General features: G+C 36.5%; 1 protein-coding gene across 4 annotated transcripts in view; it reads left to right on the forward strand.

Annotated features, from left to right (window-relative positions):
- Positions 1 to 13,985, forward strand: part of klc1a (kinesin light chain 1a) — a 52,739-nt gene extending 38,754 nt beyond the window's left edge. For 2 of the 4 annotated variants that reach the window (XM_044374074.1, XM_044374073.1), the window contains exons 14-16: positions 6,396 to 6,529; positions 9,679 to 9,745; positions 13,336 to 13,985. In XM_044374074.1, coding sequence (XP_044230009.1) covers positions 6,396 to 6,529; positions 9,679 to 9,745; positions 13,336 to 13,401 — 267 coding nt within the window. In that variant the 3' untranslated portion in view covers positions 13,402 to 13,985. Of the gene's footprint in view, positions 1 to 766; positions 3,171 to 6,395; positions 6,530 to 9,678; positions 9,746 to 13,335 lie in introns of those variants that run through there. The other 2 variants (XM_044374075.1, XM_044374076.1) reach the window with 2 other exon arrangements.
- The last annotated feature ends 3,944 nt before the right edge of the window (positions 13,986 to 17,929 follow it).

Genomic DNA, 17,929 nt, shown 5'->3' on the forward strand with positions numbered 1-17,929 from the left:
CCATTATAATAAAGGTTATAATATAAAGTAGGGTTAGGGGTTAGGGGTTGGGGTTAGGGTTAGTCCAGTTTTAGTAGATGGCTAGACGTCTTTTCATCTTTAAATCACCATAACAACACTGACTACGCCGTGCCGTCACTTTAACTCACCTCCATCACATCCTCATGTTTATATCCAGAGCAACATGCCATCAATCGACCAACCGGTTTATCACTAAAGACGCTAAATGTCACTTTTTACAATTTTGTGTCATTTTTTTGTTAAATGATGCATTTTAGCCAAGAAATTATGGGTTGCAGGTTCTGTTTAATCAGAAGCTACAGTAGCAGGTTATCTGCCTGAGGCTAAACAACAATTTTTTATTGATTTATTTATTTTAATTTCACATTAGTGAGATTTAATAACTTCCACATTAATAGAAACAACCTTCATCTGTCATGGGGGGCTGATTTCCAACCTTAATTAACCTAAACGTCCATATTTTTTGAGCACAACACAAAAATCAGCCGGCGGCTAAACAACGCACAAGTTGTTTGAGAAATACTGTGTCTCATCTGTAAAACGTGTTGATAACGTCTGTCTCAGTTTATATCATTCACACTTTCTCTCTCTCTCTCTCTTTTTCTTCTCTCCCTCCATCGGACAATTCACATTTCTTTTCTCTCTCGCTCCTTAATTGCTTCTTTCAACTTGTCTGTCCACATCTTTTTCCTCTCTTTCACTTTTTGTATCTCTCTCTCTCTTCCTGCTCTCATCTGACCGGCAGGCATAACTCCAGATGCCTTGTAATGGTTCTAAAAAAAACTTGTCTTCTGCATGACGGACGCCTCGCCTCACCTCACCTCGCCTCAACCCCTTCAGCTTTGCAGTTTTCTTCAGCTCTGACTCTCTCCCCCCTCCTCCTCCTCCTCCTCCTTCTCTTTCTCCTCCACCGCCTCTGGGTTCTGCTGGGATTCTTCATGCCGGGTCGAACCAGAACGATAATGTTGCTTTTACACCCTCTTCTCTGTGTTTGGGAACAAAGAGCGTGTGGAAAAAGTAGTTTGGGAGGAAAACAAAGAGACAGCCTGTGTGTCTAAATCCAAACTTCAGCTTCCTATTTGTCTCGAAGCACTCTGCTCGACTGTGTTTATCTGCTGTGGGAGGGAGAGGACCGGGGTGATGTTTATCATTTAAACTTGTTATTTCTGCTGTCCTTTAACGCTAGCCTCTGCTTCTCTACTTCTCTCCCTTTCTGTCACTTGCCAGTGTCTTTAAACTGTACTTTCATATCGGCTGTAGAATCATTTAATAGGTTGTCGGAGGAATTGTGTGGAGACGGGACTGTACGATCAATTTTCTGCTTCCTTCCTTCAGCTGTCTATTTAAAGCAGAACTCTTTCCACATTGACCTGGTCTCTGAACTCTCAATCATAACAATTCTGACTATAATAATCCCAGATGCTTCATTTTAAAGTTGTTTTCTCTGAGCTGAACTCTAAAAAAAAAAAAATTGTCAAATGGCCAAAACACACATTAAAAAATCTCCAAAGCACCAAAACATTTGAACAGTTTGCTTTGCAAGAAACACACAAGTTGAAATATGTGAAGAAACTACAAAGTCCGAAATTCCAGCAGTTTTTTTTAAAGCTATCCTGGTTAGTTCAGGTGCTTGTGAAATGTGCAAAATTACAGAAGTATCATATAGAGCTGAAACGATTAGTTGATGAAGAGAAAATGAATGCCAATGCCAAACATTTTCTGCTTCCAGCTTCTCAGATGTGAAGATTTGATGCTTTTCTATGTCATATATGATAGTAAATCTTTGGGTTTTGGAGTGCAGATCAGATAAAAGAAGCAATTTGAAGATATCATCTCAGGCTCTTATAATAATAATTATTATTATTATAAAGCCCTTTGTCATTGTAGTCTGGCACTTTACAGATAAAACAATAAATTGGTCAATCAAGAAAATAATAAGCAGATTAGTCGATAATGAAAATAATCTTCAGTTGTAGCCCAAGTATCAATTCACAATATAGAATCATAACAATAGACTACTCATATGTTTCGGGAGGTTCTTGTTGGGTAAATTTAAAGAGCAGATCAGACGAACAACATGTTTAGAGCATTTTATAAGATTTTGGTTAAAATTGAAAAACTGGTATAAAATTAAAAAAAACAAAAAAAGAGCACAGAAAGTGTCTAAATAGGAAAACTCTTAACTGTAAAGCATGTTTAAATGGAGGTTGGAGGTTAAATGAAGTAAAAATGGAAAGTATCCGCACTCCAAAAACTTTAGTGGACTAAAAAAAAAACATTTCATCAGGTAAACAGCAAACACAACAAAGAACAAGATATATACTGTATGTGGACACCATGTTGATTACAGCTTATAGTCATGTGATCAAACAATAAATACACTTCCAACACGACCCTCTAGATACAGCTATGAACGAGTTAAAGTTTTGAACTCTGCCTCTTCGTTCTTCCTCTCTCTCTCTCCTCTTCCTCTATGGTTCATGCAGTTTCATTCCAGCATTCACATCTAAAATCATTAGTGGTGGTGACTAAAACATCTTCAGCTCATAGTGATTGAACACGCTGTAAATAACATCGACGTAACACCCGTCAGCATGATCGTGACGCTCACACGGAGCACGGCTGATCTGTGGCTTCTGCTCCCGATAGAGTTTTAGTCGTTTAGCGTGTCACTTCTGTGCTCTGTGTGTCATCTGTCAGCATCGATATTGGACTAAACTATGTTGTGATGTCATCGAGAGGACGCATTAAAAAGGTGACAGGCTCCATGCATGATGGATTCAAATTTTTCAACCATCTTAACAGGAATAATCCTGGAGGAGAGTCGGTTTGATTAGAAAGTTTCCAGTCGAATCTCAAGTAACGCTTTCGGGGCCGATATGAAGCCTCAGCATCGTGCATCCAGCCTGTCGACCTTCTGTATATCTGTGTATATAGATGTCAGGGTGGGGGAGGGGAGGAGGTGGGAGGAGGGCAGAGGGTTAAACAAGTGATGTCGCATCTGTTGGAAATCTGGGAATTGAAAATAGTCTTCTCGTCTCTGTTCTCGGCTCCTACTACTAATCTTCTGCGTGTCCTGTCCTGTTTGTGCATCTTACAGTTTGTCTTTCTTAACTTCTAATAAAACCTAAACTCTTTGCTCACCTGAACCTGTGCCTGTCGCCTCTTTGTGTGTGTTCCCTCTCTTTTTTTTTTTTCTGTGTGCGCTTTCATAACTGAGTGAGCTCTAAACTTTAATACCTCTCAGCAGCAGCACTGTAGGTTCCAATGGATCGACTGTGTTCATGTGAAAATCATGTCCCTGAATGAATAAACACCATTTATCATTTGAATGGTGGCACTGAGTGTTTAGAGGCTTGCAGAGTGGATTGATGTCATTATCTTCAAAGCCAACATTAACTTAAGAGATGAAACAATTAGTTAATTATGTGTCAATCATCAGAAAACCAATAGCCAACTCTTCTGATAATAAAGTGAGTCAATTTTCACTAAAAATGTCAAAAAAAGTCGCCAAATCAAAGCCTAGAAACCATCTAATCATCATAAAAGTAGCCCAGTTTTCATTTAAATTGCAGAAAAATAGGTTTTCCCAGTTGAAATTGTGACCTGGGTGTTGAACTATGTTTTCAAGTTGGAAACTCATAATTACAGAAACACTGATAGGACATGAATGCAGCATGAGCCTACTGAACTCAGTGTGTGAGAGGAAGGGCTGATTAATTGGAATATAGATGAATTTTCCAACTTTGGAAAATACCCCAAAATTAGCCCAAATCATGACAAAACCACTCAAAATAATTTTTACCTGCCAAATTAAGTAGAAATTAGTTTTGTAGAAAATTGTCCCAATTTGTTCAAACTGGATCTGCAGCTTCTTGTCTCAGTGAAAAGTAAATTTAATATTTGAGGGTTTTGGATTTGAAGATGTCACCTTACCCAATGTGATCAGCATTTTTCAGTGTTTTCTGATGTTTTATAGACAAAATGATTAATGAAGAAAATTATAGACATATTAACCAATCATAAAAAATCTTTAGTTGCAGCCCTGACAAGCTTTATTGATCACTTAGAGGAAATTGGATAATTAAAAGATATCATGTTCCAAAAGTCAAGAAGAGAAACTTATAGAGACTCTCCTCATTCAGACACTTTGACTCTGTGGTGATGAAAACCAGATTTAAGCTTTTGTTGTACAAATATTTTAGCAGAACCAAAGGACTCATAGTTGTTGTAAGACATGTAATCAACTGCCAACCTAGTGTTTGGTATTATCAGTCAATATTAGCTTATCTTAGATGGATCAGTATAACTATTTGTGTAAATATCCACTGAAAAGTGACAAGAAGTTGCAGTAATTATATGCCAATGATCTATTTGAAGTCATTTAATTATGTTGTCCACCAGAGAGAAATATAAACTTGGTCACAATTCTTGAATAGGCAAAAATTATCAAAAGTGTCTGTTAAGTGTTTAAGTTGAAGAATAAAATTGGTTTAACAATGGGTCACTCAAATACCAATAAGAGTATGGGGCTTAAAATCCCATAAAAGTCAGGTTATAGTCCAAATTTTCATAAAAATACAGATGATTGTGACCCAGGCAGTCATGATGGGAGTTCAGCAGACTAGTTGGATTAACTAGAGAGCTCCAGGCTGATATATTTAATTTGAACTCAAAAGATCAGTCGGGTCAGCTGTCTGCCGTAATATGACCACAGTTTTTTCTGTCAGTACAAAGTAATCCTGAACTTTCATTCTTTGACTCTTTCACTGGACTTCAGTCTGACTTTACTCAGCCATAAAAACTAGCTTAAATCAACAAATCTTATATTATCTCTGAGGTTATGTTTAAATAACTAAAACCACATAACGTATTTTGATAGATAGATAGATAATGAAGAATCTGCTGCATCTATCTGCTGCACAGAGACTCATAACCCAGTTCTGACTGTCAGAGACGATGTCGTCATCACCTCCATTTTGTTCGGCATCCAGACAGACAGAGAGGTGTTACAGCTCAAACTGTAACCACATTTGACATAAATTATATAAAAAAAAACAAAACTACAGAAATGTTTTTGCAGCTGAGTCTGTGAGTCTTTCATGTTGTGAACATTTCTCTCTCAGGGTTTGTATGTTTTCTCTGATCACACAAGGCTGAGCCGCCTGTTTCCACTACAGATTATGTTAAATTCATCAGGGACAAACTTTGTTTGAGAGCTAGTGAAGATAGAAGTTATAATTAAATACAGCACAATAGAGACAGAATTTAAAGCATCATATGGTACAGTTAACAGATTTCTGAGTGAGTTTACTGGTTTATAAATGAGCGTCCGTCTGCGTCACTGCACAGGAGACATGAGACTTTGACAGATTGTTTATTTTTGTTTACATTGCACTTTTGAGTTTGTGTGTCTGTGTATTAGTGTTTGACCAGTGTGGGTGATGAATTACATTACCGCATTACTGCATTTTGACCTTAAAGGACAAGGCTAGTAATATTATATATTTATATATATCATCAACACATCCCATAAAAAGACCAACACCAATCGATCGATCTATCGATCTACTAACAACTATTATGTTTGTATCTAAAGTCTGATACTGAGCCACAGCTGCACTGGGTGACATTTTCCTTCATCACCATGAACACACACACTGTAGTTTATTTTGACTCAGTCACACACACACACACACACACACACACACACACCGTCCTGCTGCCAGAAATACTCACTAGAGCACCAAATGTGGATTCATCTACTGCTGAAAATAGTCCCAGACAGATGTACAATTTCCTCCTGTTTGTTTGCTAAAAACTACAGCAGCCTGCTGTTTAAAATAATTACTGAACCCATTTAAAAAGTGAAACCATATATTTCTGAACTGTTTTTAAAAAATTACATCTGTAATAGGAACTAGTGGGCCTGAAGCTGAAAGCAACAGGGAGTAATGAGACTAATGGACTAACACACTGTTGGTTTTGGTCTTTTCATGGGAATTTTTGACAAAAAGAAAAATATAGAGCAACGCCAGCCTCTTTACAGGACTGAAAAGCTTCTGAATATTATTTAATTGTAGAATATTATAATAAAATATAAAATATATTTGGCAATGTGATACTAAATGTCTCAATTCATAGTAAAAAAAAACAAACAGTTAAAACGAGTCAAAGGTTCACTGCAGATTTTACAGCTGAGAAACAGTCTTGAGTCTGATGATTGAAGCCAGAATCTGCATCAACATGGGTTTTTATTGGTCTAATGCTGATGTACATACAGTATATACATTTGTATCAGTGTGTATGTGTGTTTAGTTATTACAGTAGTGTGTGTGTGAGTGTGAGTCTAACTGTGTGACGTCTCCCATCAGGACGGCTCCGGCACTCTGAAGAGGAGCGGCTCCTTCAGTAAACTGCGAGCGTCGATCCGCCGCAGCAGCGAGAAACTCGTCCGCAAGCTGAAAGGCGGCGGCTCGTCACGAGACAGTGAGCCCAAAAACCCCGGGTAACTATCCCCCCTCCAACACCCCCATACCCCCCGTTCCCCCCCCCCCCCATCAAACACCTGACTGAGTTAATGAAGGTGACTCTCACTTAATGCACTGGAGGAACGAGCCGGCCTCCAGCCCGCAGCTCGGCGGTTGGCGTACTAACCAAAAACAAAAGAAGGGATTCGCTCTACTTTGCTGGTGGTGAAGTGGTGTAACTCTAAAGCTGTGTTTGCACATGAAACGACTGTGGGAGCTTTTATTGGCCCTTTTTTCCTGTAAGAAACTTCTCTTTACTCTCACTGCCTCTGTACAGTGTTTATTTGAACGTTTGTCTTCAGTAACAGAAGCATCCAAACATGCTGCTTTCTGTTCACTGCTGCGTGACCTTTAACAGAGTATTAGACCCACTCAAAAAACTTAAAAAAATTAGATTTTTTGAGAAAAAGTATTTTGAAAAAAACCTTTAATATTACAAGAAAAGGTTATACTATTTTCAGAACACTGTAAAGTCATAATGTTTTCAAAATAAAGCTGTAATGTTATGAGAAAAAGTTGTCATAGTCAGAGAAAAAAGTTGTAATATTTTGAGAAAAAATATGTAATATTTTGAAGAAAAGTTGTGATATTTACAGAAAAAAGAATATTTCAAGAACATTGTTTTTAATGTTTTGGGGAAAAAAAACTTTAATATTTAGAGAAAAAAGACTGTTATTTTGAAAAAAAAATTGCACAGCATTTTGAGAAAAAAGTGTCATGAAGTAGAAAAAACAGTAAAAAAAAAAAAAAATGTTGAAAAATATTTGTAAAGACACATCACATTTTAACAGAAAAGTTGAGAATAAAATGTTATATGTTATTTTTAGATTAGGTTGATTAGATCACATCCTGTTCAGGACCGTCTCCCACAGTCCAGGATGCTTCCTGTTAAAAAGCTCAGTACGCTGCACTTTAATGGAAGTGAGGAAATTAATATTTGGATCAACAAGACACACAAAAGGAGAATTATGCTTCATCAGTAGAAGTTTCAGTCTTGTTTTTTCAACAAGAGAAGAGGCTTCAATGATGCAGACTCAGTGGTTAGTTTGACTTACATAATCAACTGGTTTTATTTCATCTAGTATCCCAAAATATCTCAGATAATAAGTTGATTACTGGTGAAACCGACATGTGTAACTTCAGGTCATTGACTGTTCTCACCTGTTTACTACGACAGAGTATTAAAATCTCACAATATTGCAACTTTATTTTGAAAAAATAGTATGACTTTTTCTCATGTTATTAAATTCTCAGTCAACAAAGTCAACTTTATTTTGAAAATCTCCGATTATTATGGAGTATTAAGGCCACAGAGTTTTGGTGAGCAACACTGAACATTAACTAAGACAGAAAGCCAAAGTGATGAGTGACTGTACAACGAGCAGTGCAGGTTCAGAACAGAATCGCTGCAACGGGAAAATAAAGCAACTACTTGACTCACATGCTGTGACGGCGATGTGTGTAAAAGCATCTGCAACAAGACACAAACTACTAATGTCTGCTTTTGAAATGCCTTTATGCTTGTTATGCCTGTGGAACTCATTTACCTTTTTTTTTTTTTTTTGGTTTTAACCACTAATAGTTTCATCTATTTATTGCATTTTGTGGCTTTGGGCTATTTATTTCAATTTGTTTTGAAATATAGTTCAGTTTGACTCTGCTTTGGAATTTTTATGACTTTTCTGTTTCTTTGTGAATTTTACTTTGAAAGGAACACCTGTCTGCATGGCTGCTGTTGTTTAGAGTTTTATGCTGTGTTGAATATTTTTATTTATGAATAAATCTTCTCATTTTGAATGTCTCCCTGCATGCCTCATCTGTGTGCTCACTGGTTTCCATTTTCCTTTCCGTGCTGCTCTTCTCTGTGGCTCCTTTAGATGAATGACGTGATGATGTCACTGCCATCATCGTCGTCATCATCATCATAACTTATCAGGTAGCAGTAAAGTTAAAGCACTGCAGAATGTCCATTTTAATAAGTTTTTATATGTTTACAAGTTACACACGACACATAAAAGAGTCAGGAAAGAGAACAGGTTTTACTGGAAGTCACTTAAACCTCCAACTTTTACAGTTTTTCCTTTTTATAAAATTTTTTTTTTTTTGATTCACAGTAGAAATAAACAGAAAATATGGATGGACATGCAACGTAGGCCCCCCACGACGTTAAATTCCATGAAAATGTAATTAAAAATTGCTACTACCAACATCTCTAAAGCTCACTAATTAACACTTTTATCTTCTTTTAATTTGTACTTAAAAAGAAATGTAAAATATGATCATTTATGGCCTCAAAGGTATTTGGTTACTTGCTGTATTTCTTGGTGAACAACAGTCGAGTGCAGAGATGCTACACAGAAGTGTCGGGCGGACGGATAAACTGTAGTTCAGTAAGAATTGTTTCCAACGTGTAATTACTTTTTCACTTCCAGAGGCAGAGACATGACAGAAAAAGCATAAGATTAAACAAACACATTATGTTAATTACAGAGCTTTACAGTTGCTGGTAAACATTTTTTTTCCATAGTTTAGACGGTGCCAGTGTATCTATTTCTCTCTCAGTCTTTATGCTAAGCTAAAGCTAAACACTGTTAACTCCAGCTTTGTACTTAAAACACAGACATGAGGAAAGAAGTCAAATAAGCTTCTCAATATGTGGAACTTTTCCTTTAAGATTGAGGTAAAGATCACATTTCTTGTTATAATGGACATGATCTGCAGCGTGACCTTACTGAACTCAGGTTTGATGTAAGCGTGTGCATGAATTTATATTGTAAATTTCAGGCTACACCACTTATAACCGGCAGATTAAACTATGATTGTAGATTTGATGCAATTAAACTTTTTTTTTTATTGTAAAAGTTCTAAATTTCATTTACAAAGTGATAAAAACGTGAATTTAATATTGTATTTTTCTACTGACAGTGAAACTAACCTTTGTGTGAAAATATCATGTATGTGATTAACCAACACACACACACACACACATGTTCCATCTCCACCGAGCTAAACTCCTCACACCTGACTCTCCACTCCCTTCACCCCTGACCTCTGACCCCTCACCCCTCATCCCTCCCCCGCCCCTCACTGACGCCTCCCTGCCTGCATGTCACTGCTCTGGGTGCAGCATGAAGCGAGCCAGCTCACTGGGGGTTCTTAACGTGGCGGACAAGGCTGCGAGTGACCACTACCAAGTAAGGAGCCCGAGTGTCGGGGACCGAGAGTCCAAAAGTATCTGCAGAGAGTCTGTTAGTTTGTCTGAAGAAACGTCCTGTAAGGAAAAGTTCAATCCTGAAAAAAAAACCTCCCAGTGTGCTTCTAATTAAGGACAAATCCGCCTTAAAATATGCAAGATTTCAATAACAATCAATATTTTGTCAGTGATAATTTTATTGAACTTTATTATGGAGTTCATTTTGGGTTGCAGTTTATGTTGGATGGTTGGCAATCCCACTTTTTTTTTTTGGATTTTAATTAACAGAGACAATACTTTATTTAGCATTAACAGCTGAAGGAAAATACTGCATGACTATTAATTTGAAAAACCAGCGCAGGATGCAGAAAATTAGTTAACATCCATGCAAAAATACAATGTTTTCTCTCATTTCAGCATCTCAAATGTGAGGATTTGCTGATTTTCTTGGATTTATATCAGTTAATGTAATTCTTTTGGATTTTAGACTGTCGGTCACATAAAACAGTTTCCGCTTTGAGAAATTCACACAGCGAAGTGCAGAACAGTGCAAGTTTTAATACAAGACACGTCACACAACTCTCCAGTACAACATGTTTTATCCACCAACATTTTCAGCTATCTCACCTTCATCAGGGTGATGTCTGAGGCTTGCTTCTGTTTCCTGTATATACAGTTATTGATTGATTCATCATGTGATCAACAAATCATTATAAATACCATAAAAACATCATCAACCCCCTTTTCAAAATTACTACATACAAAATATCATTTATCTTAATCGATACAAACATTATAAGTGAAATATTATTGACTGTAAATCCAATCATCTTTCCACAATATTCCCTAAAATGTTTAATTTCATCTCAAGCCAGCAATGAGTAAAAAAAGGCAAATAAAACTATTGTTTCACTATTCAGTCTTTTCAGTGTATTTATACCATTTACATTATTTGACATGTTTGAATAACCCCAACCATCTGCATGTGGCACCCATTACATCCATCTATGAACAAAGTTTCCAAATGTTCCCAAAAACATTTTTTTTTTTTTATTTGGGAACAAATTTGATCCAATAAACTCAAACTAAAAATGTCTTTAAAAGTCTAATTCCTCATTTAACCTTCTCAAGCTTAAAGTGGCGAGCTGGGAATCCAGACTTCCGCCATCTTAAGGAGCTGAAGTTGCACAAAACAGAACATTTGAAGACGTCAGTTACTAATAATTACTGAAAAACTGCATTATGTTATCTCTAAATACATGTTCAGTTTACAGTATAAGCTTTGTAGTTTCAGTACTTTCCACAGACCAGAAATCTGTCCTTCTTCCTTCTCAGTGTCCATGTTGTCCAAAGAAGAGATATTTAAAAAGAAAACAATGTTTTACAGCTGCTTTATCTGCAATTCGGACCAACTACATTTTTGGGTGTAATACATTAATACCAGAAATAGATAAATCTGAGCTCCTTCATTAATGCTTGAGAGAAACAGCCACTGGTGGGGTAAATTGAATTTTTAGGCGTATCTGACGTGATTATCATCTAAAATGGAGTAAGTCTGCAGGAAACAGAGGAAGCGGAGAAATTAATATATATATATATATACCCACAAAACCTCCTGTAGACAAATCCATTATCCTGGTTTCAGACCTTGAATCACCAAACTCGTCTCCGATTTCTTCAGTGATTCAAATAGTGAAACGAAAAGCGCAATTAAGTCTGAAAGTCAACACACACGTCTGAGTGTTGTTGTAGGACATTGTTCAAAACTTAGGAAATCAGACTGAGGTAGCAGTAGATGAGGAAGCAAAGGTGTAAACAACAAAAAACAAATCTTAAAATAAATCCCAAAATGCTCGCGTTCACAGATGTAATATGTAATGTAAAATGTAAAATTTTCTTTGAACAGGACACTTAAATCAAACCATTAAGGAGCTTTTTGCAGATACTTTTTGACCTGGTCTGACTGACACCAACTTTTCTTTCATTCTCGTCTCTCTCATGACTTTATCAGCTGTATCATCTCCAACAGAGGCAGTTAATTGAATTTGTGGCCAAACCAGAGAACTGTATTTGTCTCTGCGGGCAGATGCGTCACATTCGTCACTAAAGACAGATGATGAGTAACAGCATCAGCGTGACTCACAGACTAACTTCACGTCATCGTTATCGTCACTAATCAACACAGATTATATTAACAGAGAGAATGTTTTTAGCCATGCAAGCAGCTTTATTGATGGTAATGACTAAATAATCAACACATACTGACAACTTGTGTGAGTTATAGTTAAATTATAATTTTGTCTATATTGTTTGTGTAACTTCTGGATGTTTTGATCTCTTCTGACAATCAAATTTCTAGTGATTTTTTAGATTTTTCAAGTTTTAATAAAGGTTTCTGTATAAATTTAGAAAATATGTCAATCATCAGGAGATGCATTACTGATTGTATATAAACACTATATATTATATTTATATACAGTCAATGAGATGCACGCACAAGTCTTTGCTATATCTGTTATATCTCATATATCTTTGTTATATTTGCTCAATAAAAGGAAAAAATACCTGCAACCCCTATCCGTTCTCAACAGCATATAGTTTACAATAACGGAGGCAGATTTTCCTTTCAAAAGTCTTATTGATTTTTGAAACAAATATAAGTTCTTGATATCAAACAGAAGTTGAAAAAGCAGCTTCTCAACTGACTGAAGCTCCAGCAGTCGGTTGAAAACAGCTGAGCTCTTAGTTATTACAGCTTACTTGTTTTAAAAGTGAGAACCTTGTAAAAGGGTCTTAAATAGCCGTGTAAATGACAATCTGAGGCTGAATCTGCAGTTAATGATCCATGTAGAAGACACAGAAACACTGTTTGTATTGCTAGTTAGCCGTAGACCCCTAAGTATGATTTTTAAAAAAATGTATGATCAGTTTATGTTGTTCTAATGTAACTGTGTTTGGCTGCTTAACTTACAGACTTTATATTTCAAACAGCATGTTCCCACTTTTAATATAACAACAGTAAAAGCTTTCAGGATGAGGACTAACTGATGTGTGTGGTTTCTCTGGTGTTAAACACTTCCACAAATTCAGTAAAGAGCAGGAAAGAGCTGCTAACATTAGCCTAAACTTTGGTTAAACGTGACTTTTATAATGTAAGCTATAAGCTCACACACTTACTGATGTGTTCCTTGGCCTTGGAAGTAACGTTTGGACATGCTAATGATTTTGGAGAGGCTAAAAGAAAGATTAAATTCTTCAACATGTGAAGAAAATAAGATCTACAGTTCAACAGGCCTGTTGTGAGGCGTTATGGCTACCAAGCTACAATCACTGTTTGACGTAGGGGTTTAGCTAACAATCAATTAGCAAGATGACATCATTGTGCAGGTATTTTCTGTCTATTTGAGAAACTTCTACCAGCCTTGATCTCAGAAAACTTGTTTATAACCCAGCAGACAAGTTCTAAAAATCATATTGGACAAGTTAAAAACAATCATTTTCAGTTTTTAAAAAGTTTGGGGGTTTACTTTTTTTGAAATAAGTCCATCTGTCAGCTTCTAATTTCATTTCCTTTCACTACATTTCCTCCAGGAACGAAATAATCGTCTGAGCAAAAGTCGCGACCTGAGTGCCAGCCACACCGACTTGGCGCGTTGAAGGTTTTTTCCGACCCCCGGAAGAGGTGAAGGACGAAGGCTTTTCCATCATCGTCCGTCAGAACTTCACACTCTCCTCGCTGTAAATAGCTGTTTGTGAAAAACTTCATGTGTCCGACATTATACTTCCGCATCACACCACTGTACAGGTTTTAATCTTTCATTGCACTTTTGAAGGTTTGTGCTCTTAGATGGGGATTTGTGGTGGGGGTTTTTTTTGTATCAATACATATCGTGGAACAGGAAGAATATAAACATACAGTGGCCTGCTGTGTGTTTTTGGTTTAAGTGTGTAAATCTTTTCTGTCTACGTGTGTGTGCGTGTACTGTATGTTAGCGTGTGCTGTGGTTGAGTGCCCATGTGAGTAATTACCCTCGAAGACTTTTTAATATTTAATGCTACGCTGTCGCTTGAATGAAGGCAGATGCAGAGCGGAGTTTTAGTTTCACAAACATTTCTGACATAGAGACAAAAATGAGTCTCATTGGTCAAGTTTAACTGTAGTGGATGAATCCAAAGAAATACAGAGCTCAAGTTCACTGTGACAGTCTTGAATGATGAAAATAGAGCTCACGTCTTTAGCACAGTAATTAAAAAAGGAACCCTACATTAAACAAATCACAAACAGTATATTTAATTAAGTGTCCAACCATCTCTGAATTTTACTTGAACTTCAAAAACTACATATTATTATGTTTCAGAGTTTGCTGCAATGCAACATAGAAGAAAAATGTTTGTAAAATGTATTTCATAAGTAGTAAACTGACTCACAACTAAACAAGAGTAAATCTAAAAGTGCTTACAGATTAACATGATAATCAGACTGCATAGGAAAGTCCTAACGTCACTTCACCGCTAACTGCTAACCCGTTAGCTTCTGTAATGTTCTGAAAAAGTAAAACGTGTTTATGGAGTCGAGTATCCATAAGATAAATGTGTTAGAAGTTGGAACCTTTGTGAACTTCACAAAGTTAAATAATGATTCAATTGTTAGTGTATAAAACCTGTTGTTGTACAGCCATGTCTGAACTAGCTGTGGCCGCTTGACTCACAACTGTTCAAAAATGCTAAAAACACAAATACTAAATAAAAATTAGTACATACAACACCAGATCTACTTTAATTACTGAACAAATCAGATGCATAAATCTGTATTTTCGAGGTCTGGAACAAGGCTAGCTGTGATAGCTCTGGTGAAATTCTTGTTGTGAAATTTTCCAATATGACTGGGAAGAAACTAGAAATCCCACACATTCAGTCACTTGTGCTCATTTTATTGACAAGATTTCAGTCCTTACTGTAGACCATCATGAGGAAAAATTCATTTTGTCAAGAGAAGTTGACAAAGTTACTTTCCAAAGTTGCAGTTTCAGTCTGATCGGTTGCAGAGCATCCAAGATCATCAATAACACGATCATAAATGAATCAAATGCAACTCGCATTTGCATCTTAAGTTAAACTCAGCCAATGAGAACAGTTCTGCCTCTGAAAGATGCGTTAACAACTAAAACCGGCCCCTCTGCTGAGAACTTGTCCAGCAATGACGTCTTTTTGTAGGCCGACCCGGACGTTAGCTTAGCTTAGCTTAGCTCAGCTCAACCTTCCCTCTGCAGATTTCCAATGGAGGTTCTGCACTGGGCTTTTAACTGATCTTTTTTAAAAAAAAGGCTTTGAAGCAGATTAAGCTGAACCAATTTGATGTGTTATTTCCTGCATTTATTAAAATCCTGCGAGACGAAAGCCTTGGAAACCTGCTGAGGGAACCCACCTTTCAAATACTTCTTGGTTTTAGGACTACAAATCGTCTTCCTAAAATGTTCCGTCCTGTGTTGATTGAAGATTTAGCTTTTGATGTATGAAGTTCTATGTTTACATTTGGGGTTTTTGTAAATGATGTTTTGTTTGTTTCTCTCCTTGCGCTGCTCTGAAGTGTTTCTTTTGATACCTTTCTGTAATAAGCCTTGAGAATGGCAGCGCTGAGGTTGACCAGTTCGCTGCTACGAATGAAAAAAAAAAAAAGGCGAGATGATTGCGTTTATTGGCACATGAAAGGCCGAGCGGCTCATTCTCAGGATCGAGGCTGTAGTTTCACACACTGACAAGTTTATAATCACTCCACGATTTTGCTCGTTCGTACCATTTTCAATAATGGCAGGAGAAATGTTACAACGTTGTTTACTTCCAGGTGTTTTAGTGTTTATTCACGACAACACTTTACCATGTGAGTAAAGTCGATAGCTATTATTTTGAACAAATCCAACCAAAAAGTACAAATTATAAATTATTTAATGAAATGATTATCATGCAAGAATTATTACGGAGCATTTTTTTTTATTTTTAGGAGTTAAAGTGCTAGTAATATATATTTGCTATTACCAAAATAAGAAGGAATAGTCCTCCTATAGCTAGTTAGATATATTTTAACAAATATATAACACTGTATACCAGCGATTCACTTTGAAGTGTTATTTAAAACTGGAATTCATTCACTGAACTAATAATAATAAAGAATTTTGAATGAAAACAGACTTGATTATGTATCACACAAATTTTGGCTATAATTTTGGCCTAAATACTGAAGGATTAATCATAAACTTTTATTACATACAAAAGCCTTCTTTATGTAAAAACAAAAAAAAAAAGGCCTACCAAAGTTTTATAATGACTGACTGTCATTTCAAGATTTGATCTTTTATTAATATTTCTAGTTTTACTGCCCTTTTATTAACCTTATATTAAATGAAGTTCTCTATGCATACATGCTATTTTCTTAAAGGGGGACAAGATAATGTGTGACGAACTTGAATTGTAACAACATGAGAAAAAAAATCTTAACGTAAAGCCCCATTAACACACATTTAGGATGAAGTGCTGAGCTGTGTTAATGTTGGCTCGGGGGGGGGGGTGTTGTTGTCTGTAGTTTTGTATGTTTGAGATGAAAATTATCAGATAGTTTTAAGGCTGGGTATCATTTGGAAATTTTTGATACTCGATATGATACCTGAGTTTCGGTACCGATACCAGAGCAGTACTGTTTAAGATATCTAACGTAGAGAAAAAAATATACATTTTCTACAAAATCTTTTTACTTTTCTTAAATCAAAAAGCAAAAGTTGAATCTAAACACAAGCAGCAGTATGAGAAATTAAAACAGTCTAAATATTTTTAATTAAATCACAAACTATCTGATCAAATATTAAAGGCTGGGATATACTTGAAATGAACAATGGTTTTTCTAAACACGGCAGGCAAACGTGTTACAGCATGTTGCTGCTGTTTTGAACAGCTGCACTAAATCCTGCCATCATAGAGCGGCGAGACACAATGAATCATTAAACTGAAGATACTGGTGAACACTTTTGGACATTCTCTGGACAGTCGTGACTAAAGTGCAGAAATAGTCGTGTAAAGAATGAATAAACAGCTTCTTTAAAGGTGCAGTGTGTAGAATTTAGTGACATCTAGCGGAACAGACTTGGTAGAAATGGAATATAATATTCATAAGTATATCTTAATTAGTGTGTAATCAGCTGAAAAAAGGAATTATTGTGTTTTCATTACCTCAGAATGAGCCCTTTATATCAACAGAGGGAGCGGGTCCTCTTCCACGGAGGCCGCCATGTTGCCCTCCCGTGTTTCTACAGTAGCCCAGAAAGGACAAACGCAACGCTGGCTCTAGAGAGGACCTTTTGCATGTTCATGACCACTGTAGGTTCTCCTACATACTTGGGGGGGGGGGGGGGGGGGGGGGGGGGGGGGGTTAGCTGCAATCTGCAGCCTCACTACTAGATGCCACTAAATCCTTCAAACTGGTCCTGCTTACTTTTACACCAGACGCAGCGTAAAATAGCTACCGTTGTCAGATTGTTGGTTTTCTGAAAGTGACAAACATTTAAACTGTTTGAACTTCAGACAAGCAGTTAGTTAGAAATAAACAAGATCACTGATTCGATGTTTGCCAGCTTCTGGTGCTTTATAGTTTTTTTTTAATATTCAGCTACAGACACATTTCGGTCAGTACTAATAAAAAATATTGAGGTTTGGTACCCAGCCTTAATCAGGTTTTACCCTTGTCCATCTTGAAATAGTTTCAGAGTTTCCCAAAAACATCTGTAGTGTCTTTATGTAAAATAAAATAATCTCATGTCTGGATTCTTTGATAAACCCAAATCTTGTTGTAAATGTGTCAGTGTGGTTTTCATAATAAACAACCAGTCATGACGACTTTACTCTGGAAATAACAGACTGACTGGAAGACATTTCCCGTCTTACTGTAGGGATTGAAGTGATGATGGTTTTTTTACTCATATAATCAGATCAGATTTGGTTGCATTTGCTGCGTTCTTTTGGAAAGTTAGCTTTCTTGCAGACGTTACATTATGTTTTTTGGCAGGGGTGTGCAATAAGCTTGTGTTTGACTTTACACTTCTTTGGAAAAACGCTTACATCTTATGATTCTGATTTGTAAATTCAATGAAATTAAAATCGACGTCTGGATTTACGTAGAGCATTAATATGAAGACATGTA

Source organism: Thunnus albacares, chromosome 15 (genome assembly GCF_914725855.1).
Source record: "Thunnus albacares chromosome 15, fThuAlb1.1, whole genome shotgun sequence".
Classification (NCBI taxonomy): Eukaryota; Metazoa; Chordata; class Actinopteri; order Scombriformes; family Scombridae; genus Thunnus; species Thunnus albacares.